At 42.5% G+C, this 24,742-nt stretch overlaps 1 protein-coding gene across 1 annotated transcript; it reads right to left on the bottom strand.

Moving 5' to 3' along the window:
• Positions 1 to 1,674: 1,674 nt before the first annotated feature.
• Positions 1,675 to 24,336, bottom strand: stag2b (STAG2 cohesin complex component b). Its single transcript, XM_080008375.1, has 34 exons — positions 24,210 to 24,336; positions 21,907 to 22,034; positions 21,667 to 21,748; positions 20,968 to 21,111; positions 20,741 to 20,837; positions 20,509 to 20,585; positions 20,162 to 20,366; positions 19,883 to 20,034; positions 18,568 to 18,641; positions 18,352 to 18,475; positions 18,170 to 18,268; positions 17,985 to 18,064; positions 17,442 to 17,549; positions 14,122 to 14,233; positions 13,923 to 14,040; positions 11,839 to 11,942; positions 11,609 to 11,701; positions 10,902 to 10,991; positions 10,519 to 10,722; positions 10,120 to 10,190; positions 9,912 to 9,999; positions 9,741 to 9,821; positions 9,542 to 9,634; positions 8,706 to 8,880; positions 8,407 to 8,546; positions 8,204 to 8,305; positions 7,705 to 7,853; positions 7,058 to 7,186; positions 6,624 to 6,865; positions 5,677 to 5,899; positions 4,164 to 4,271; positions 3,942 to 4,068; positions 3,670 to 3,747; positions 1,675 to 2,340 (listed from the first exon to the last, which is right to left on the bottom strand). The coding sequence occupies exons 2-34, from the start codon at positions 21,948 to 21,950 to the stop codon at positions 2,317 to 2,319; spliced, it is 3,837 nt and encodes a 1,278-aa protein (XP_079864501.1). The 5' UTR covers positions 21,951 to 22,034; positions 24,210 to 24,336; the 3' UTR covers positions 1,675 to 2,316.
• Positions 24,337 to 24,742: the final 406 nt, after the last annotated feature.

The raw sequence follows: 24,742 nt of genomic DNA, 5'->3' as shown, positions 1-24,742 counted from the left end.
ACACCGCCCTCTTGTGCCGCGAAAGGAAAAAAAAAACAAAAAAAAAACGAGACAAAACAAAACAAAAACAAAACAACCGAGTTAAAATAAATAAATAAATAAACGAAAAGAGAGGCCCCCGGTTCTGGGAACAATAAACACTTACGGCCAGGGCGGATTTGGACCGGTCACAAATGCGCGGCCCCCGTCCCCGAGAGGCGCAGCCCGGTGCCGGGAGCTCTGCCAGGAAACAGCTACACGGATTAAATGTGTTGATTTTTATTCAAAAGTTACTGTCTCCAGACAAGTACAAATCAGAAACAGAGTGAGTGGAAGAGGATGGGGGGGGGGGGGGGGTATAGACAACAAAGTGTGCGGGTAGGAGCGCAGAGGAAAAAATAAAAACACAGAAATGGTTGTGAGGTAAAAGAAAATAAAATAAAGCTTGAAATGTTGTATATGTATGTGTGTGTATATGTATGTATGTGTGTATGTATATATATACATACACACATATACACACACACACATACATACATATACACGATCTAATAAGAATTTATACCAATGTAGTGGTAAGTAAAAGTAACAAACAATAAACAGTACTTTTTTTTTCTTTAAAGGAATTTCTTTTTAACTTACATAAAATAATTAGGCAAAACACACACACAGGCTGTTTATCTACTTTATCACATTACATCCGACCACCTCAGGTTTCATGTCCTAAGAAAGCCAATTATCCACCTTTTTAAACATGACTGATCCTCTGACATGGAAGATTACTGTGAGAGAAGGTGACCTTCACAAGCATGTTTAAGGCTTAGGCATGGAATGACTACAAAGTAAATACCTCAGTAGACAATACATATCAAGAAAACTTGTGTGTATGACATAGTATGTGTCAAAATCTAAGCTTTGTCTAGCTGCCAAGAGCACTGCTGAATAACGTTCACCTTCAGAAGGGTCTGAATGACTAGCTTTCGGTTTTAACATCTGAAAATGTTTTAAGTGTTTCGCAACAGGACCTTTTTCGCGTAGAGAAAACCTTAAAGCTGAATTTTCACAAGTCTTTTCATTAGCTTTATCCAAACTAATTTACACGTAGGAAAAAATGTAGAAACCCGAAGACATTATCAAGACAAAGAAAAAACCATAAAAATACAAATTTAAAAATCTTCCTTAACGCATGGATTGACATGCTGATTTTTTTTTTTTTTTTTTTAACGTTTTCTTACACATTTCTCAAACTTTGTGACTGCAATTTTGAAAATAAGAAAACCAAAAGCACATTTATAAAATCAGCACCGATTCTTATATAACTTTTATTTAAAATGTAGAGATACCCATTTCAACATTTAATATGCTGGATTTCAAGAAGGTCATTTCGTCAAAGGTTTATTCTCTTCAAACGCGCCGCTTTTCATAGTCCACACAGTGGCACTACCAGGGAAGAGTTCTGCTTGCTTCTAGGGAAACATGGGCTGGGGAGTGATCCAAACCTTTGGGTAAGCTTTAGGACTTTGTACTCGACAGTGTGGAGCGTTCAATGGAGTGTCTGGGAATCTTCACAGCACTAAAGGGATCCTGACTGATTCTACGTGACATCTCTCCATCTGAACCACCAGTGGTTATCAGGACCACAAACAGGTCCAGCAATAGGTGGGTGGGTGGGTGGGTGGGTTTGGGGGTGGGTGGGTTGTACAAAATAAAAACAACTTAAAAACACAAAGGAAAACAAAAAACAAAACAAAAAAAAAAAAAAGACCTCCTGGCTAACACAGTACAAGCAAGCTACTAGTCTGTTTATAAATTACTAATTCACACCTGGTTACTTTCTACTATTATATAAAAAAAAAAAAAAAAAATAGGAGAAAAAAGTTAGACATAAAAAAAAATAGATTTCTTACATTAAACACACCAATTCATCCCCATTTCAAAGAAAAAAAAAATTATATATATATAAAAAAAAAAAAAAAAAAAATATCTAACAAAGCCAAAAGACTATCATGGATTTTTATTTAGACATGTCTGATTTGTAATAGGTTTGGAAGTGGCCCGTCACTATTTCCGAATAGGAAGAGCTTACCCAAGATTATAAAAGTAAATATTTGAAACAAAGTCCTCTCTGAGCAAGCAACACTGAGTGTGGGTCATTGGTCCACATGGAGTACAAGTCAGAAATGTTTTTTTTTTTTTTTTTCTTCTTTTTTTTTTTCTTTCCTTTTTTTTTTTTCCTTTTTTCTTTTCTTAAATACAGGAAACACGTCTGTTCTCGCATCTAAAATTCTCTTTAAATACAAAGCGCCTCTTCTCTTCTCCAAGCATCTTAAAATCGGCTTAAAACATCGACACCCCGAGGACCTAAAAGGGAACAAGTAAAAGTTTAATTACCAATCAATTATTATTTGCAAATATACAGTTTTGGTTATCAATTAAAAGTGGACAAGGATATAAAGGGCTTCAGGCTCATACAACATGTGACTTCATACTTTAACATAAATCAAAGCTTTTCATAGTTATTCTTCTTGTTTTAATGAGTCTCACCTTTTAGCATTTGAGGGAAAAAAACAAACAAACAAAAAAAAAACGCCACTATATATATATTTTATTATATTTTTGCTCGGTTCCTTAGATGAGTAACATGGGATCGGCATTGTGTCATTTACCCATTTAAATAGACGGTAGTTGATTTATGAGATGGTCGACTGCACTTGAAAAACAAAACTAGCCCCTCCGGGGGTTGCCTCTGTCGCCAGGCGATTGTTTAGAGGAGTTTAAAGGATACGGGGGGAAAAAACAAAACAAAAAAAGACGGAGGGCCAAGGAGGGGGAACACGGACTAGGGCTCCAAGCTCAGAAAGATTTGAAGCCAAAGCGGAGGGAAGGAGCACACGAGCAGCTCTCGGCCACGTCTGTTCCAGCACTCCAGTCCCAATGTGCAGAGGAGCAGAAGTTGTTTTGATTTGATCTTTAGTAAGTTGCTTTGTCCACAAAAAGTAGCCAGAAGGCAGACGGTAATGTACCACACATTATTATACCCCACCGCCATGAAACCTAACGCTACGTTTATATGAAAAGTTGCGCGTTGACAAACCGCCGAAAAGTCCTCACATTCGAGCGATAAAAAAAGGCCATCAACGGATGGACTGTGGAGCTGGTTGGAGAGCTGCAAGAATCTTGGAACGAGTAGAGGCGACGACTTCAACTTTGACTTGAACCCCGGGGCAACCGGCGAGGACGCCCAGCAAAGACTATTTTCTGCAATTAAAATCTATTAAGTGGATAGTACACCGGTGATTTTATTCTACAGATGTTTAATAATCAAGTTGAACTTTTCCTTTCCTTTTCGTGGTATGGGAATCTAAATGGACAAAAACAATAATTTATCTCACTATAGCTACAGTGGCTGCTGATGTTATCGGCGTGCACCCTGGTCAGATTAAATTTCCCTTGTGTGATAAATAAGGTGCATTTGTACAGATTCAGATGTTCTTATGGCCAGTTACTGAGCCCGTTCTTCTTCTTGATCTCCCACTTGTTTGTCATATGGCACCGAATATCGACAGCAGGCGGAACAGAAACATGAAAGGTTCCTTTAAGGCCAAGCCCAGTTCCCGGACCTACTTCCTCTTTCAAAATGAGAGCAGATGGGTTTGAACGCTGAGGAGAAAAAAGGTGTGCGGTGCTTACTGATTCGTCCATGATAGATGCAGGGTCAAAGTAATCTGGCTTCAACTCGGACCTCTCCCGGCGGTTTTTAGACGGAGGCTGGGGGACGAAATGGCATGGTTAAAGCAGGGAGATCAGCACCGCCCAACACTGACACCTTTTCACCGGCATGAAACTAGATCATTTCTCAAATATCTCAAATCCTCGATACTGAGGTATTAGTCCAAAACACGGTGTGGTATTTGATTGAGTCAATATCGCCCAGCCATAGGAGAAAAGCTATGTTCTCTCACCAGATCAATGTCCATGGTGTCAAAGTCCATGCCCTCATTCAGGTCGTCCATACGACCTTCGGAGGACATCATCACGTCCTCCACGATGGGTTCTTCGTCCTCCTCCATCAGCCCGGTGCCACGACGACTGGGCACAGAGAAAACAGACGCAAAATAAGGGCAAACGGACTTGGAGGTAGAGCTGCGCGCATGAGCAGCTGTGTGTGTGTGTGTGTCTCTTACATAGCGTGCTGCAGGTTGGTCCTGAGCTTGGCGTAGTTCATGGCCCGTTCCTGCTGCTGGCGAGCTTCCTCCTGCTGCCTCTGGGCGAGCATCCACGTCACCTGAGAACTGCAGAGGGAGGCACGTCAGGAAACTGTTGGTTTAACTTACAGGGACATAGACGCTGAGAGCGGCCAAGCTGGTCCGGTGCCAGCGGAAAGTCAAGTCGGGCCAGTAAACTAGTCAGTCAGCGTCTCAACGGGCCCGGCATTGGCAGGCTTCCGAGAACATGAATGTGTTTTAATTTGCCCCTTAAATTAATATTGCACAAATGGGAAATTACTGCTTACCGTGCTCCAATGTATTTAGGCTTATTTTATTTTATTTTTTTTTTAACACCCTCTCATCCTATCCCCCAAAAAATTAATTACACTGACCGAAAAAAGCCTGTAGACTTTTCTCAGGTTTACACAATGACTTGCGCAATGCAGACCATTTTTCTCAGGTAGCGCGAAACTGAGGAATAGCCGATATCATAAATCGATACAAAAACAACTACATTATTCTTGTGGGGGAAAAAAGAGGATTTTGTCTGTTTTGTTTTCAATGAACTAACTATGTTCAGTCAAAGGAAAAGATCAGATAGGCACCAGCCAATACTAAATATTTAGCTTCCAGTATGGCTGTACCTGGCTCAACAGTCGAATGGGATCAGGCTGTTCAATGCGAATATTAAACTATTTGGTGCGGGGACGTCATCCCGAGGGGACGCGCGGAGAGGGCGCAATCCCCCTTTTGTGCACCTTTTTGTGTCTCCCTCTTCGACGGTACAGGCCTGCGATCCCGGCGCCAAAACAGTGTGTTTAATTTAAGATGTAGATCCTTTTATTTTAGGTCTCCTTATGTAAGGAAACAAGTGGGTTGGAAAATCCGCACATAATGGGACACTTTCTCTGTGACTCTCTCCCCGATCGCCCCCTCTCAATGCGTCATGCGCAGAAAATAAAGCAGTGTAAATTCTTCTCTTAATTTGCTTGAGTCTTTTTGTCTTGAAAAATAAAAAAGAACCGATAAGAGTACCGTTAAAGTACCAGATCGATAAGCAGTATCGGTTACAGTAGTGGTACCATTAAAATCATAACTAAAAACGGTGCAAGGACGGGGCATGGCGATCGCCGCACACGGAGAGCCGTGTTCGTATACGTGTCCAGCAAGGACGATTGACACATCGAAAAATATATTGATGACTCCCCTTATTTATAATTCCTCATTGAAATGTTATCCCTGCGCATGTTGTCAGCGTCTGTTTATCTTGTTACTGAAATGTACACTGGCCGACCAAAAAAAAAAAAAAAAAAAAAAAAAAAATAACCCAAAAAAACGACTGCTTGACTTGAAGAATCTTCCAGCTGATGATTCGACTCATTGACTTTCAGGGGACAGCACTCACTCCCAGAATCAATTCACAATTGGAAACGATCGGAACCAGGATGCAAAAACTGAACGCTTGTGGGAGGAGAGGAGGCCTCCGTACTTGTAATCCATCGGGGTTTGGTGGTGCTGGGGCGTCTGTGGATGGTGGTGCGGGTGTTGATGAGCCTGTTGCTGTTCGTGCGGGAGAGGGTACACCCCCATGTAGCTGTCCTCCCGTCCCCGTTTGGGCTCCCTCATGGCAGTGGAGGTAAGATGGGGCGACGGCATCATGACTGGAGTCTGCATGCTCTGCTGCCACACCTCGCTGCTGCTGCTGCTCTCCTCTGGAAGTGAAGGAACGCACGCCGTTTAACACACTTGCTATTCACTCTGAAGCAACATTACTGCATTTTTAGGTTAGTGGTATATTAAAATGGTATATTTAAAATTTTTAAAGGCTGCTAGCTTATTGTACGCATTAGTAGGTCTATTTCCATTAGAGCTAGGCGATACATCAATTTAATATCAATATTGTCAATATTTTGATATGGGGCCAGATATCGTCTAGGATTTTGGTTATTGTAATATCACAATTAAGTTAAACGTTGTCCTTGAATGTAATTGCATTTATTTTTTTCCATGGACTGTTCTAATCAATGCCTCTACCCGGTCGGTCATAATACCCACATTACTAATTGTTTCAGGATGACTATTGATGCTCTCATAAGTAGTAATACACGGCATAATCATTTGATATCCTGTCCAAGCAGGTAGAACAGTCTTCAACGTTCAGAAAATGACATTACTTTACTGTACTGCAGCCTTAGAGACAACTGTTAACTAAAAATTAAGATTACTAAAATCCCAGGCACATCTAATCTCATATCATAATATCGATAATACAATGATATATTGCCCAGCCAACAGATGCTAGCAAAATCTCAATGTAGCATTTGTCTTCCAAATCCTGACACTGTTCATTAAAGGAAAATCTCGTATTTTCACGGGATAATTTTTTCATGGATGGAAACAGAAATGGCACAATAATTTGGGTGTTTATTTGAATACCCTCTGGCAGCTTCCTTTTGGCCGCCGCGGCTGAGGCAACAGCGGCGGCAGTGGCAGCGGCAGTGGGCTTGATCTTCTTGGAGCGAACCGAGGAGCCTCTGCTCGAGTAGCCGCTCATCACAGACATGGTGTCGTCGTCGCCACCCGCCTGCAGAGAGTTCCTGTAGGAGATGAGGGGGAGCCAGCAGTCCTCCCGCTGCAGCGCCATCTGGAACGTCATGAAGCGCTCCAGGTACATGTGGCTGAGGAAGACACGCCATCAATGAGATAAATGCACATTTTCATTCAACCATTTACACACATAAGACAAACGCCCAAACACAAAACACCAGGTGCGCATTCCAAATGGGGGGGGCGCGCGCGACTTGAACCAAACAACAGTTGCACAAGTTGTTGGGAAAACAGCTGTTATGCAGTGGGACACTCAGACTTACACAGTGCGCTTGTCCTGCCTCATGAGCTTGGAGGAGAACTCGCTGAGGATGTCCAGGAAAGCCAGGTGGAGGGGGGGGTTGCCTTCTCCCTGGGGGCTTGGCTCCTTGAACGCAAACTCGATGCCGTCCCTGAGAGACAAGAGGATGAGGATGAGGCCAACTCAGTAAATACCAGGATGTCAAGCATCATTTAGTTGCCTCTTTGACTTTTCGGAAGATAACAAGCATCTTTCATGCACACCTAACTCCCTGGCACCTGTCACAGCACTCACTGCTGGGAATTACCATGCAAATCTAATAATAAGAGACCAATAACTGAAGAGAAATAATGGTTATTTTAACAGTTAATGATTAATACAAAAAAAGGCAAAATTGTAAATATTGCTTGCAAGATGGTCATACCAAAGGCCCTCAAGTTATTACAAACCACGGGCGTTATAAAATAGTGCGTTTTTTGCTTTTTTATGACTACTATTATCATTATTATTACTATTTCATTGCCTTCCATTATGGAAAGCACTTTTAGCTGCATGTTGTGCATGAATGGTGCTATACACACCATGGTGACATGCACGGGGGGTAAACAATGTGCCCAGGCCAATACTCTAAGACATGCGCAACGTAAGGAGGGAAGTGAGGACACTGACTTGTGCAGCATGGCGATGGCGTCTCTGGTTTTGACCTGGTCGAGGCCGAAGGTGAGCGAGAAGCGACGGGCGAGCTCCTTGATCCCGCAGAACGAAGAGGAGGAGCGGTCGAAGCTGTGGCCCAACTCGGACAGCATCTCGTTGAAGAGCTGCGTGGAGATGACGGCAGAGTGGAGATTTCAGTACGACTGGGATCAGCGCCTCAATTGGGCAAAGTCAAAGATTACAATATTATTACTAAATGCAATGCCTCAATATCAAATAATTTTTGTTATCGATTATCAACAATATTTGAGGACTTTAATTAGATATTTATGCACAAGAAATATTTGAGAAACAATCAGTCTACCAAGTTCAGAAAATTGCACGACTGTAGTACGGTCAACATGTAACTACATTGCAATATTATGATTGTAAATCCCAGACGATATCCTGTCTCAAATCACAATATCAAATCGATACATCACCCAGCACTGACTCCTGCTAAAGCAGCACTGACCTGCTGGAGACTGAGGATGAGGGTCTTCGCACACTGAATCTTGTCAATCTGCCGTGTTTTACTCATCGTCTCCTTGATGATGTCGCCGTAGTCGTTGTAATACTGCAGACAAATATAACATTTTTCCGACAAATCAGTGACGGCGGCTTTGGCGCGAGCTAAAACGACTTACACCGACAGTTTGGTTTCTGGTCAGGCCGTACCCTCATGTACTGCTTGAAGATGTCTGCGCCAGTCTTCATCTCCACCACGCAATAGATGATGAGCTTGCAGTAGGCAGCCAAAAGGTTCCTCCTCTTGTGCAGGGCTTCGATTTTCCCTGCCTCGTCGTCCTGCTGCCCGTCTAGAGGTGCAACCGCGGCACAAACGCGAAACACATCAGACGACAAAACCCAAAACCTGTCAAAACCTGTTTCCTTTACCATATTTGCCAATTACCTCCATCATTAGAAAGTACTGCAAAGAGTTGTTGTTTTCGAGCATGTGCCATTGCCCTGCGTACCTGTGCTATTTGTGTCGTCGTCCTGGTCGATGAAAACATGGTTTAATATGAAGGAGAGGAGTTCTGACTGCAGCGAGTCCTCGGGGGAGTAGACCAGGGGCTCCAGGTGCTCTCGGCCCCCGGACACCATCTGGTGGCTGAAGATCAGCAGGACGTCGCACAGGATGGTGAAGGCCTGCAGGGAAAAACAACAAAGTATGGAGAGAAATGGAAATGGTTAGCCTTCGTCTCAAGAAGTGCAATACGGCGGGAAACACTGGTGATGAGGTTTACAACTATTTAAATAGATAAATAAAATTAACTCATGCTGGGTTACAGAGGGAAAAAATCCAAGATCACTTTGAGGCACGGATAGGCCTGGTATGAATATATATCAAAGGCTTTTTAACCTTATTTGAGCCAAATTGCAGCCTGAGGTCCCCGGGTGCAAAATGAAAACAAGATGTGATCTGGCCCTGCCTTCAGGGCTCCAAACCTCTGGAATCTAACTAAATGAGTATCATTTAGTATCATTGTTTTTTAGGTCATCTTTTATTCAGGGTCTTTAAATGATGTGCTTGCATTTATACTTCAACATTCTCTTTTAATTTAAGGAAAAGCTTAAAAGCTATTCTCTCAATAGTAGACCAATTTAAAGATTGTAATGCCAATACCTCTTTATTAGATAGTCTAATATCTAAAAATAAGGCTTTGGTTTAGAAATGTAATTTTCTAGAGTTTCACTCTTTCATGTAATAGTGTTTTATTTCCACATACTTTTTATCTGCTTTGTGCCATTTTCTTCTTCTTCTAAAAACTGATCCAACAATAAGTTGGCATTTTAAGTTGCACATTACCTGCTCTTTGACAGCGGTGTTGACATTGGTGAGGTAGCGCTGACACATCATACAGAACGCCCTCATTTGCTTCCTGAGGGTCACCATGTCCTCCTGATAGCGGGGGGAGACAAACAAACATCCAAACTGTCTTTAACATCACTCACTCACTCACTCACACCCCATCCAGCGAACGAGAAGCCAGAGTTAGCTGCCTCACCTTCCTGGAGCCACCCTCTGACAGCTTGGCCAGGTGCCACAGGATCACATAGTGGGTGCACTGCAGCGAGTGGATCACGATCTACTCACACGGGAGAACGACAGTCAGCAGGGGGGTAAATCTGCCAGAGCGCACGGAACGTCTCACATGCACAACATTGTGCACACTTACCTGCTCGGGCATGTCTCCATTTTCTATGCCAGTGTTAAGCAACTTGAAGTTGCTGGTGAAGAGGTCCCACTGAGAAAGGTCATGCGCACTGAGGTGGAAAAACAGGAAGTGTCGATTCAGAAGCACAGACACATTTTTGACATAAAGTCAAGAAATATACTGGTTATACTGGTTAGAGTAAGCGGTACTACAGGATAATGTCTCCTACTTGTGGAAAGCTGTGATCCTCTTCAGAGTGGAGAGAATCTGGTAGGCATCGTCTTCATCAACCTCTTCGCCCTGGAAACAAAGTGGTGTTGCAGCTTTACGTGCTTAATTAAAGTATGAAACACTAAGAGGCTACACTCGTCCTAGGACCGGGTAATGAGTAAATGTTATTGCTTTCTTTCAGTGGCATCATGACAATAATGAAATCAATACATGTTACTGCATAAATTGCAGTGTGTTACTGAATAAATTGCAGTATAGCAGCAATAGCTTGAATTTCACCTTAATTTTGGATGGAAGCATATGATTGTGGAATCTAAATGCTCAAATAATTGCGATTGGGTGCTTATTGAATAACCAGCATTGCTTGTTTTCAGCTCTGTGTGCTCGGCAGCCGTACCTCTTGCAGAAAGTCCTCCAGAAGCCTGTTAAATTTGTCGACCAGCTCGTCCAGCAGCTGGGATCGTGCAATGTCCACCCTGTTGAAGATGGTGAACTCCTCGTTGCAGAGGGCGTGGTAGGTCTTAGAGCAGGCCTCCAGGACCTCAGTGTCTGTGTGCTTCTCCACGATTTCCCTGATCTGACGCAGCAGAGCCTCCAGGTGCTATGGGGGGTAAGACAGGTATTCGGGGTTGAACTTACGATGCGCGCCAACACGCGAGACAACCTAGAACGACCCCGGTTTGTTTGTGCCGATAGAATGACCTTTAGCTGTAGTCAAGACAAAACATAAATTACAAATAAAACTTCTGTGCTTTCTGACAAGGATGTGGCCTTTTGCACCTTCTCGAGACGTCCTGTGGTGTAAATTTCGAGGTCAAAGAACTGAGGCAGCTGCAGCAGATTGGTCACCTTCTCCGAGTCCACTGTGTACTGAAACACACAACACAACATTTCTGAGTGTAGCACACCTCTCACACGCTGATCACCGCGGAGCACTGGGTGCGACATAGCTGAACTATTGTGAGGATTCATCAGAGAACTTTTTGAGAACTGCCAAGAGTAGTTCAAGATTAATAATTCAAGATCAATAATTCAAGAGAAATAGTGATAGAAAAAAATTTGCTGAGGAATGATCATGAGTCTTCAATGTATTGGAATTAAAGTGGAATAGAGTATAATATTTATTTATTTTCATTCAATTAATTTTGCTTGTTTTCTTATTTCTTTAATATTATTACTTGATTGCCCTATATTAACGTAACGCAACTTGAGTCGCATGTTGCATATGAAAGCTATACCAGGGGTCTAAAACAATAAGCCCAGAGGCACCATCCAGCCCACCAGAAGGCAGCCCACTACATGTTAATGTTGTTAAATCTGGCCAGAAAATCAATTGCTGAATTAATCCACACAATTTAACTGTATGTATGAAGAATATAAAACAGAACAAAATATAATAACGGTTATATGTTCAATACAGCCCGAGTCATTTGAGTTTGAGACCCCTGTACTTTACAAATAAAGTTTATTCTCATCATCATTCCTACCTTGGCCAGAAGAGGGGGTAATGATACAGCAAAAAGCTCAGTCATTCTGGTCCGGTCGTCCAGCTGAGCCTTCTTCTCCTTGGCCGTCATCACCTGACGACAACAACAACAGCTTGTTGAATGCTCGGCATTCTATTAGCATGCTTTTCTACACCTCTGTCAAGTTAATGCAAGCAAACAAACTCTCACACCAACTGCTGTGCCCTGCTTAAAATATTTGCAGCCCATACCCTCTTCCCCGTGCCTCTGCCTACAGGTGGGTGGCACTCAGCCGCCTGTCGTAAGGTGCACAGCATGATCTCAATCAGAGCCGTCTCCTGTCTGTCAGTCAGAGCTACACGCAAAGCACAAGAGATAAAAGGTTTAGGGTTAAACACACCTACAACTAGGGCTGAACAATTAGGGAAAATCAAATTGCGATACATATATATTTTTTTGAACGATATTGCAATTGCGATTGAGTATGCAAAGTTCCTTATCTTCTGTATTATTCACTAAACTCAAGCAATAAATCATTCTACAGCAGTAGTACTCAACCTTTCCCAGCTCAGGAGCCACATTAACAAAACAACTTCTTGCAATGAGACAATTTTGTGAAATGTCCCTTTCTTCCAAACCATTTTAAATTCATTTTAAAACAAGGCTACTGGTAATATGTTATTATGGAATGAAAAGCATGTATGTATGCAATAATTGCAAGTTATTATTATTATTATTATTATTATTATTATTATTATTATTATTACCATTTCCATACAATTACTATGATTTTATTACCATTGGAAACACAGATGTATTATGTATTGTTATACACAAATTATGTACAAATGTATAAGGGTAGAGAGCAAACTGAAAGTTACGCAGAGAAAGCGACAAGCCGACTCCACTGTGCAGGTCTGCCGCGCTTGCAGCGGTAGATGCCGTGTTCTCTGGAATATCACACTTAAATTGAGTTAAATGGTTTAAATAAAAAAAACGCAGATTTATATTAAAGCGTTTTTTGCTATACATTAATTGCATGGAGGCTGTTGTGGTGCTTAGAGCGTGGAAGCCGATGGAGGATAGGGACACGATGGTGTCACGTGACGTGGTTGGAGTCCAGTGATAAGCTGCGGCTCTAGGTTATTACTTATGTACGGTAATAAAATAATTAATTACGAATAATTAATAATAAAATTGTCAGTGGGAACCAGGCGATCAGCCATTGATCACTCCGTTAACAGATAATCGAAGCAGTCATAGGTTGATGTGTCTAAAGGCGTTTTCGCGCCGCAGGAACTGTTCCACAGTTCTAAGAACTTTTGGAGGAACCCTCCCGTTTTTTTTTGTTTCCGCACTGCAGGAGCTAGGAATGATCATTGTTGTTAGAACTCAGTTTTGAAGGACTTTTTTTTAAAGCTCCTATTCAAGGGCAGGGACCAACCTGCACGAGACAAACCTTCAGTGATGTAAATGCATGGTGATTGGTCCAGATTTAAGTGCACGGTCCCTCACCCCCGGCGCACTGACAGTCCCGCCAGGTCGAGTCGCATCGCTCAATAATAAAACATTAATAGATTGTATTATTATTGTAGATGTATTTATTTATTTTCTCATTATTTTATTTTCTGATGTTAATTGAATGAAACAGTAAATCTTTGCGTGGTGTCCCAATGCATGCCCTTGCCTAATGAAAGTTGGGCGCAAACTTTTAAATTACACCTTGTAGATCTAATATAAGTGAAAATTCAGCAACTTCACTGCTTATTTCTCACCGCAAATTTGTTCAGAAACAGATTTCGGTGGACTGATAAGGTGTAATCAGTCAAAGTTTAATAATAATACTAAACACAGAACTCGTGCTGAAGTCATTTTAGCGTTCCTACTGGCGGTGCGAATGCAACCAGAAAAAAAAATGTCTTGAAGGTATTTAGTTCTCAGGGGAACTCTCCAGCTCTTAGTTCCCAGAACTGTTTGGTCCGAAAATACCTTAATGCGAAAGTTTTGAATACTGCAGACAATGTCTCAGACAAAATTTATTGAAATATTCTTTTAGAACTTTTAATTAATTTAAAATAACCCTTTAAAGAGCCGCAACTAGTCACAAAAGAGCCGCATTCAGCTTGCGAGCTGTGGGTTGAGTATCACTGCTTTAGATTGTGTAACATAAAACAAATTAAATATTTTCTCCCCCCCTAATCGCAGCCTTTGCAATTTGAAAATTGCATTCTATTGCATTGCGATGTCCGTTTGAATTCCATTAATCGTTCAGCCCTACCTACAACATACTACTTTCACATATCGGACAGAAACAGTGTGAGAATGAGTGCCGTACCTTCCTCCCCGGGCAGGGGGTCGTCCAGCAGCAAGCTGGTCATGCACTCCCAGTCCTTCAGTAGCTCTGCACCGCACTCCCACAGAGAGTCCACCAGGTATGCTGCGTGCTCGTGGAGCTGAGGAACACACAAGCAATGTGGGTCAGGGTGGAGGTCTGGGCGGCTCTAGCCACCGACACAAAGAAGAGAAGAGCATACCTCACTCTCCAGGAAGAAGAAAACTGTGGTCTTGATGAGGTTGGCGTTGAGGCTCTGTCTTCCTCTCCTCTTGGGGACACCCTCTTCTTCAGGCTCCCTCTGGCTGAACAATCTGATGGAGAGTTGCACAGGTTGGTACACTGCTCACTGACTCGAAGTAACATGAGTTAAAACCTGAGATTAGTGTGTAACTTCCAACAGAGACGGGTTATGAATAACATTTTTTATTTGGTCTGATGTTAATATTATCGGCCATTTTAGGTAGATGGGGGGAAAAAAAACAACATATTTTTTTAAGACAAATGTCATCTCTTATTCAATAAAGAAAGGCAGGAAAGTATTAAGGTAAGTAGTATATATTTGGTACCGGGCAGAGGGCACTATTTTTTCCACAGAACTTCAGCCAGGTAAGTACAAGGATTTTCTTGGATTTCCCTCTACAAGTAAGTAGGACAGTTAAGTATATGGTAGGGATGGACCAGAGAATTGTGTCAGTCGAATATGATTCAGCTGTTCAATGCAAATATTTGACCATTCGGTGTGCAGGGGAGGAGCACAGCCTTCCTAGGCAGCCACGCTCGTGGAAATGGTTGGGTACTGACCTGGCCCAGGGCTTAACGATTAAAGACCATAAAAGTGATAAGCGCCGACGTTTCCTGTATTGTTAACAGTATTGGAGAAATTAATAAAATTGATTTTGTATGTATTTTGGCTATACAACCCATTTCTAACTTGCATTAATATGAAGATATTCGTCTAAGAGGCATCTCTCCTCTCACCGCGCATATCTTTTGCTGGAGATACACGCAAGGGGGGCGGGGCCAGACCCCTCTGCCTGGCTCTCACACACGTACGAGGAGACCCTGCTCTGAGTGAGTGACAATGGCACGTCCAGTGTAGATTGTGCCCCGATTGCCCCCTTTCCATGAGTAATAAGCAGCAAATAAAGCAGTGTTAATTTTGCTCATAATTTGTATCGGTTTCTCTCTTAAAAAATAAAGAAGTGTCGCTTACAAGTAGTAGAACTGTTAAAATCTCAGCAATACCAAACTCTACTTGCAGCCAGTCCCTCCATGCCCTGACCCTCCAAATAAAACAACTAAAAACACACTGTTTTTGTTTGTTTTATTTGGAGGATCGGACACACGTAGAGCTGTTTTCACATCAGTGTCTGGACGTAGACGATTCACACATATACAAACGATATTTATGATTCCACTTATTTATAATTCCTCATTGAGACATTATCCCTGTGCATTTTGTAAGCTTGTCGTTGTAATTCTTGTTGTTTGTACGATATGACGTATGCCTCTTTTACACAGTTCTCTGTATATTACTGGGATAACGTTTCAGGCACTGCTAGTGATTTTCACTATTCACACATTCAGCAACATTCAGGAACATTTCCGTCTTGTGCCTTTTCAAACACGCCTCGGCAATGCCGGAATCGATGGGACAGTCCAGCAGATGCAACAGTTATGGATGCCAACCGCTATAAAACTCCACAGAAGATGGGGCAGAGCCGGATGTACGTGTACCCAGTGGAAGACGTCTCTTATTATTTCCAGGTACATTACGGCATCTTTACCTGTTCCAGCCAGCTGCCTATCAATTTCCCCCTCTGCGTGCACTGAGGGGAACACCCTTATGTCTTAATCTGTCCAGTTTCCAGCCATTCTTGAAAAAAGGAACTTGTTTGCAACCAAATTACTTGAATTGCTTGTTAGTTATCAAATCACCCGCAAAAGCATTAGCAAGGCAACCGTAAACAAGTCGCACATTCAAATACGCCATCAGTGGAATCTTGTCACTGGTTTGTTCGCGCCACGTGAAAGCATCTTTCGTCAGATGGACATAACCCTTTACGTGCCTTTACTGCTTTCATTCGCAACACAGCCGTACCGGCATTTTCCCTGAAATGTTACTCGGTCTTGAGGTGGGAAGTTTGCAGTACAGATTTCCTTGAATATCAATCCCTGCTCCCATTCACACATGACATGTTCATGAACATCTCAGAGATAGACTGCATGTGTGAAAGGGGCTTTAGTATTAGGTTCAACATAAGGTTTAACATGAGAAACGCTGACTTGTGGCAAAATAAGGCAACTTCTTCTACATCAAAGAAATACAAATAATATGAGAATACAATACATACAATAAAATACAAATAGAATACAAATAAAATAAGACAAAATGTTTATGTTGAAACTAAAACCTCATAAATTCACATTTCACAAAATTGAAGGCTTAATATTCGCAAAACTCAATTTAACGGGGACCTATTATGCTTATTTTCAACCAAGTTCATATACAGTAGGTCTCTGAGGTCACCAAAAAATGTTTTTAAATTTTTTTGCTGAAAACACCACTCACACACATTCTAGCCATTTTAACATGCCTCTTAACCATCCTGTTCCATGACGCTCTGTTTAGTGGGTGGCACCACCCTCCTGGGGCCCCTAGTTCTGTGAGCCAATGGGGTTTGAGATTCAGTTCCGCATTTTGTTGTATTTAGCCCAATAACTGTCACTGATTTCACCAAATCAGTCCACCAAAATCTGTTTCTGAACAAATTTGAGGCGGGAAACAAGCAATCCAGTTTCAGACATTCGCTGCCGTGCGCCATACTTGTCAGGGGACACCATATGCTGGGATTTTTTGGGGTTTCATGTCGGAAAAAAACACATCTACAATAAAAACACAGTATTTTTATTGGTCTCGTTTGGAGAAACAGCGGATTGTGTGCCGCAGCCTTCAGTGTATCTACCACATACTTTTTTATTTAAATCTTTTAGAAAGATAAATGTTTTTGTTTTTTTTAAATACTTATATTTACATCGTCTGCAGTTTCTTCAGAGACAGTTTATATTCTTCTTTCTTTTAAAAGATTTGTACATGTCCAGAGATTTGTACTGTAAGCAGAACAGTTCCCAGCAGTGCTTGTTATTCTCCAGCCGTGGGTGGGGTTAGGCAAAGTTGGTAGGTGGAGTTACGTCACCAAGTGACATAGGAAGGGATCGCAAATCTGAACGGCTTGTTTCACCACATGTTGTATGAAATAAACAGCCCCTTAAAAACTGACTGAGTTGTCTTATTTCACAGTTTGTGTGTTAGTACGCCCATCAGAGACCCAAAAGTATGTGGACAAGCACTAAAAAGGCGAGTTTTCATAATAGGTCAGATTTAAGACATTTACTGTCACACGTCATCCTTTAGACCCAGAGCAGGAACGAGAGACTCTATATTCGCAACACAATCCTCTGCTCAGCATTATGTTAATACTCCTTAAAGATTCAGAGTCAGGTTCGAAAGCGACTTACTTTTTGTAGAGGAACTCTCCGGCTGCTATGGCGACGGGCCTGTGAGCAGAGTAGACCAGGTGATAAACGCTCTCACAGTCCTCTGGGCTCAGCACCTCATCTGTGCTACTGCAGAGACACACACATCACCACATACAGGGTCAGCATGACTGAACTTAGTTATAATACAAAGTTAAATAATATTCAAATAAACTTTATTTATAGAGCACTTCTATTTTTATTACAAAGTGCTTCAAAAAAGGAGAAAACAAAGTTTAAAAGATAAATCACAGTAAAGGAGTGAATTTATAGTGTATAGATTCATTCATAGTTTTCATTCAAGAAAAGGCACGGTGTGAAAACTACACAACGTAAAATAAAATGTAAGAAGTGGTACAGAATTTAAGGAGATTATAAAATGCTAAGTTAAACAAATGCATTCAACATTTAGACTGTAAAACAGTTATGTGCCAAGTAACTCTAATGAATAGCATAATGAAAAAAGCATGTGTATTTTGTGGGTAACAACACATTCTCTAAGAACAATCAAGAGTGCCTACTTACTGCAAGACAAGAGTGAGCAGTTTTATTGCTTGAACTGCAACATCATACTCTTTGTCAAGGGTCATCGAGACAATACGATCCTGTTCAAACAAGCAGAGAACAATACGTTAAACTGGATGTGTAGGCAAAATCATATTCTGTCTTCATCTGTTGGGTGCTTGTAATGTCCAGCAGGTGGCGCTGACCTTGAAACGACTGGTGAAGAGCTCCAATCTGGTGTTGAGTTCTCTGTTGTAGTAGAGACCCTGCAGAGCGGTCAGACACTTCAAACGCACCTCTCCTTGCTGGAAAACAACGTTAGCACAGTTAGCGAGGTCTTTTTTGGGGTTTTCATGCTGTGGAGTTGGGATTTGTCATTTTGACTAACCTTGTCGTGCATGGTCCATCCTACATACTTCAGATAGCTATCGTTGAGGAAGGCATCGCTGTAGAGTTTCATCCACACGCCGATCTCTTCTATGCAAATAGCCCTGATTTCTGCTATAGAATCACTGTTAAAACACACACAAAAAACACCGTTGACATTTGAATGACAAAATAAGAAATCAAAATGGTGAATAAATGTGGATATGTGGATCCATACCGATATCTGTGGACGAACACGCCTTTGAATATTGCATTCATCATGTTTTCAATCTCATCTTGATTTTCTTGGAGCTGAAACGAGAAGCATAATTTTGAGCAATATTTAAGACTAATGATCTAGTCAAACATTAACAGTTGACCGAGCCGCTACAGCGAGGCTGGTTGGAAGGCATTGTTAGCATAATGAGACCGTGTGTGACAGCCAACTATGCCACCATACTGTGATGTGGCTGCAATGTGTGCTAGCAGATGGACGCCCAGTGGGACCTGCTGTTACATAACCAAATGAACTGCCAAAGCTCGTGGAATTACACTCAGTCAGATAACCACAGAGGTTTTTACACTGGCTTCGCCGTCACTGAAGCCATTTGGATTTGAGAACAAGACCTTTATGTGACCATTAATGACTGTTATTATATTAGAGGCAGTGTTTATTTTGGCAGCCAATTGGTAAAGCTTCAGTGCTTCAATGAAAATGTATATTGGTTTTTAGTCATATTTGAGTAGTTAACCAAAAAATGTAGCCGCATTCTCTCCCGTTAGTCCATTTGTTTTTCATCAAAGAATGACAGCGTGTCAATACGATGAGCATAAATGCACTGCATCGCTCTAGGGAACAATAATACTCAAAAAAAAGGTTGAAATGCTGACACACTATACATTTAGCTCTTACAATTGCATACACTTCTAAAGCTTTAAACGATCATTAGAGTACATTGTTTAATTGGGGTCCAAAAAATATGATATTTGCTTTAATCAGAAAGACATTATTTTAAACCAAAACACTCTCAGGTCATCATCAAGGAACCGTTTGGCAAAAAAGAGAGGGGGGGGATCACATCATAGGAGTTGACTACTTCCAGGCAATCGCTGCAAACGACAAACAATTGAAAGTGTGTCAGTTTTTGGTGAATTTCTGGTGGTGGGGTGTTCCTTTTGTTCACTTTGGCCAATTGCGTATTCCTGTTGTGCGTCACAAAGTTACAGAACAGACTGTTGCATTTTGTTGCTACATTGCTACGAGTCTGTCGGAATGTTTTTCTCCCCAAGTCATTCTGTTACATGTTTATCATCGCACATCACTTGGAAAAACATGTTTATTTTGTTAGTTTGAAGCACTAGAAAATACTGGACATATTTTAAATGGATATATATTGAGAGTAAGTATTGACACATTTTCAAATTCCTGCGTCGTGTTATAAGTTAGAGCCGCAAACTGAAATCAAGCCATACGGAAAAAATAAATAAATACATTGCCAGTAGTGAGTGTCAACAGCTACATCTCTGTATCAGAGAGGGGTTGTGGGCCTTACCTCTTTGCGTTTCTGCAAAAGCAGTTCCAGTCTGTCATTGGCTCGCTTTGCCACAACTTTGTTCCTCTCCGACTCGTACTGGCGCTGGGTGTTGTCCATGTTGATGCTCAGGTTCAGAGCTACATTCACTAGCGCCGTCATCAGCTTCATGGCTAGCGGAAAACACACACAGCGACACTCGAGATGTTGGCATCCAGCGTGATGCGTTATCGATCAATACCAGAGTAAACTCCACTCACTGCAATTTAAAAAAAATACATAAAACAGGACGGCGCTCACCTGCCAGCGTTGAGGTGTGTCTGAACGCTCGGACTTGTGAGTCCGACAGTCCGGTGAGGAGAGAGATGACCGTGTCCATCATGTACTCATCGTAAATTATGCTGTACTGACACTGCCGCACCAGCACGGCGATGAACTCGCAGAAGCTGGTTTTAAACTTTTTCCACTGGGGCCCCGCTATGGTCAGAGGGTAGTCGCCACTGTCCTGCAGAAGAGACAAGACAACGTGGAAATGTTCAGGGTGGCCAGCTGGAGGCAAAACCAAAAACTCTTCAAATGAATTGTGCTTAATGAACAAAATAATGTTCGGGGGGGGGGTGAAGAGCGGTCGATAGAAGTGTTAATACCTCATCAAACTCCTCTGTCATTCGTCTGATGATCTCAGAGTTCTGCATGTTCCGGAACATCTCGCCACTGACCACACCTGAGAAACACAACCGCTGATGAGCAGGAAGATCACGTAGCGGATACACGCTCAGTTCAAAGCTCTTGTCTACGAGAGTGTGTCAACAAATCTAGCCTTTTATCCTTTCTATGTTTTCTTTTTTTGGTTCAAGACAATAAGATCTGCGCACACACCTTTACATCCCGAGCACTGGATGAAGAAATTGATAAGGTCCAGGAGAGCAACGTCCCTGTCGTGTTTGTAGGACTCAATCCAGTCGTCAACAACAGACTGTAGGGATATAAAATTTAGACGCCTTAAAAAAAAAAAAAGCATGGGAAATACTTCTCTGGGATTCTTGGAAAATAATTAAAATGATTGCTGAGAGAGGACATGGACTAGATGCTGCCGCGGTTCATACCTGCATCGCACTCCTGCCCATCTTCACCACCTCAAACAGCATCATGTTCTCCATGCCATTCTCTTGGTGGTGGCCGTTGATCCTGCCCGCTCCCTTCCCTCCTTTACCCTTCTCCCCTGCTGCCTTCTTCCCCTTTTTTCCTCCCTGGGGTGGAATAGAAACAGAATCAGAAATGACAAGAAATATAAATTATAAATATGATACAGCAGGTAATGTGAGTTACATCTATGCTGTTGACAGCGCTGCAACTCTCCTGAATGGAGTTATGAAAAACTGAATTTTGTGGGAAAAAAAAAACAAAACAATACTATACTGTGGCACAAAAGGCATGCGATTTAGATTTTCTCATTCTTTAAGGATTTAGATTATACAATTCACTAACCCACTATCCTTTTGGATTGGAAAGGAGAGGTGGCCTTTAAAGTAAAATGCAAAAGAGCTGCAAACTGTGGCAAGCTTTAAAGGCTCACATGTAGAGAAGAAAGGGCCTTTCAAGCTTCTGACTAAAATATGAATTTGCCCATTGACTGGGTCATCATGAAAGTACCATGTAAAAAGAACAAAAAAAAAAAAAAGAACAAAAACAGATTTATCAAAGTGTCTAACCATGCACGGATTGGCATATACTGTATTTGCATACATGCTCAGAAATATAAAAAATGACAAGGAGGTCTGGTGTTTCAGTTGGATCGCACGCACCTTTCCTTTGACTGAGATCGCACTCCTTCCATCGGGATCCTCAGAGAAGTCTGTGTCTGAAGAGAAACGGGTGTCTGTATCCCTGAGGAACAAGAACACCCATCAGATACGTGCTCACCCCAACTCCACACTTCATTACATTTCACTGCATATATGTATGGAAGTATGTATATGTATGTGACAAATAAAAATCTTGAATCTTGAATCATCTTGAGTAAGAAGAAACAAGCCACTACTTACTGAGGATAGGGGAACTCTGACGGTATTTCTGGTGCCGCTATCATTTCTGTAACATCTTCTGGATAACTTCAACTTAAGATTGGCTTGAGATCCTCAGAAAGTTCAGGACAGAAGAGGTTGCATGTGACCTAAAATACAACATACAGCTATTTTGAGGGTGCAACATCCAGTGTAAAGAGATGTGATTTTTACAGCACAGAAATAAAGGTGATATATATATATATATATATATATGAAAAATAAAACTTTCACATGGTAACAGGGGGCGGGCTTTAATGCTGCTGTCATGTTTAGCTGTGCTCTGATTGGCTGCCTTCCCCCCCCTACACAAGCAGCGTCACACATGGGTCTTCCTCCATCACCAAATATGGAATTCCCCTTTCCACCCCACACGCCCCTCGGCCAATCAGAACGCAGTACCAACATCAACAAGAAACAGTAGGCTGGGGGGGGGGGGACACTGCACTGTTGTGTGTGAGAGACTGTTTCCATATTGAGGTCAATGGAAATAAACAATGTTAACGCTTCCAAAACAAATGATTTGAATGTAAATCCCCATTGATTGATAATGCAAATTGCAACCAGCGACATCGATGACCTCAATGAATAAGTGGGATTAGAAAATGATAAAATAGTGAATGGGAGGAGTTTTCACGCAGTTTGAGTAGTCGCTGTGATCTGGGTGTGCCATTCAGTAGTAGTGACACGCACAGCGGGTCATTCACAAATTAAAGCAACAGATACAGGCACTGAGCAGGAACTAATGCTCAAATTAATCTGGGGGGGGGGGGCGGTTCAAAAAAAAATAATAATAATAAATAAATATTCATCCAAGAGGTGTTTGGTTTCAACCAAAACTATCAACCAAACACAAACTGGTCATGAAACTTGTGTATCACTGTCATGCTTCCACTGCTTCATTTTAGATTTAGTATCAACAGCCCGTCACTGTAATACATTTGAGTAACCATCCGTTATCAGCCACGTCTATACTATTTGATACATAACTAATCACCTACAGAAAAAAAAAACTGCCACTTAGCCCCTCGGTCAAATACTTTTTTGATCCGGTACATAGAGCACATTATGTATATTGTATGTATGTATGTATGTATGTATATGTGTGTGTAGGCAGGTATGTATGTATGTATGTATGTGTTTATGTATGGACGGATGGGTGTTTGTGTGTATGTATGTGTGTATGTATGTGTGCGCGTATACATAGATTTTATTATAAATATATCAATGTAAACCTGTTTTGTGCATCGTCTATTTTATTGTTTATCGCCACATTGAGTTGGTTTTTAGGTTCATTGCACGTTGTATTTTTTTTAATTCTTATCACCCTTTCGCAGCTTCCTCGGGTGCATAAAGTGAGTATCTCAGTGGGTCTCTGTGGAGCACGTCGCACCATCTATTCCAGGTAGAATTCCCTGTTTGTGGAAATGTTTTCGGGTGAACAACCAGATCGTGGTTCCGATCCTGGATGGGGATGTGTTCATGTGAATGACAAGCTGGATTCCAGGGGCGCAGGGCAAAAAAAAAAAAAAAAAAGTGGCGCCAAACCCGAACGAGTGCAATAAACTTCTCCGCACGACAGCGAGGAGTGACATCGCGTTGGAAACTGTCGAAAAAAACGACTACAACATTTGCCGTTTTATTTAAAGACAAGCCCCGGCAACACCGACGCAACTCGCCCGGTCCGCGCTGACCAAGTACGCCGACGAGGCGACGCCGTTCGGCGGCGCCTGTCAAAATAGACGCCGGTGCTGCGGCGCTACCGGGCTACATAGACCCCTCGCTCGGCTCAAGCCCCTCTGGCTCCGACAAAGTTCCCCTGGTTCGGCTAGAGTCGCTCTCCCGGGCTCGAGAGTTCGGTTACCGCGGACCGGAACCGTAATAACAACAAACCGCCGAGCCGGGACTGGACCTGCAAGCTAAGCTAATGCTAGCTAGCCTGCCTTAGAACACACACACACACACACACACATACACACACACATACACATACACACATCGCGTCCTTGCGTCCTCCATCTTGCCTCGGGAGTTCCAGTAGCATTGCATAATAACCACCAAACACGTTGTTTACGGATGGGTTACTAAAGCGTGACTAAGCGAATGCAGGTAACGGCCCTTGGCGTTTTTGTTGGGAATACGAAATGTTTCGGTCTGTCCGCCGGGAAAGAAGCGGGACAGCTCTCCAGCTAGCAGCGTTACGCTAGCCCTGCTAGCATGCTAACTAGCAAAACACCAATCTACTAACTTCCACATCGCTCTCCGCCATTTTACACTTAACTTACCTTGTTGTGGGAATTTAATTCGGGCAGAATCCAAAACTTTGAATGTTCTCGCTAACACGCCCCCCGTCGGGATTTCGCAACAAACCTGGGGAGGAAAAAGAAAAGAGTTTGAAAGTCGCGGTCAGAGGCGGTGGTTTCGGACGCTCTCGCTCTCTCTCACCCCGCCGCTTGGCTCCGTAGTTCGGTTTGTTGTTTCGACGAAGCCGAGGGAGGAATTCTGGTGCAGAGCTGCCACCTAGAGGCGGCACGGGGCATTACGGCGCGGGTAGTGAGACGCCTAGAGGCGGCACGGGGTATTACAGCACGGGTAGTGAGACACCTAGAGGCGGGACGGGGTATTACAGCACGGGTAGTGAGACGCCTAGAGGCGGGACGGGGTATTACGGCGCGGGTAGTGAGACGCCTAGAGGCGGCACGGGGTATTACAGCACGGGTAGTGAGACACCTAGAGGCGGCACGGGGTATTACAGCACGGGTAGTGAGACACCTAGAGGCGGCACGGGGTATTACAGCACGGGTAGTGAGACACCTAG

This window comes from Zeus faber (genome assembly GCF_960531495.2).
Source record: "Zeus faber genome assembly, chromosome: 10".
NCBI classification, from domain to species: Eukaryota; Metazoa; Chordata; class Actinopteri; order Zeiformes; family Zeidae; genus Zeus; species Zeus faber.
The sequence above is the reverse complement of the archived record's forward strand: the minus strand, read 5'-3'. Positions and strand labels throughout refer to the sequence as shown.

Coding starts and splice junctions, on each gene's coding strand:
- stag2b (XM_080008375.1), bottom strand. CDS start 21,950: ATGATAGCGGCACCAGAAATACCGTCAGAGTTCCCCTATCCTCA. Junction 20,035..20,161: donor ACACACCTCAACGCTGGCAG/GTGAGCGCCGTC, acceptor GTTTTCCGCTAG/CCATGAAGCTGATGACGGCG. Junction 4,069..4,163: donor ACCAACCTGCAGCACGCTAT/GTAAGAGACACA, acceptor CTCTGTGCCCAG/TCGTCGTGGCACCGGGCTGA.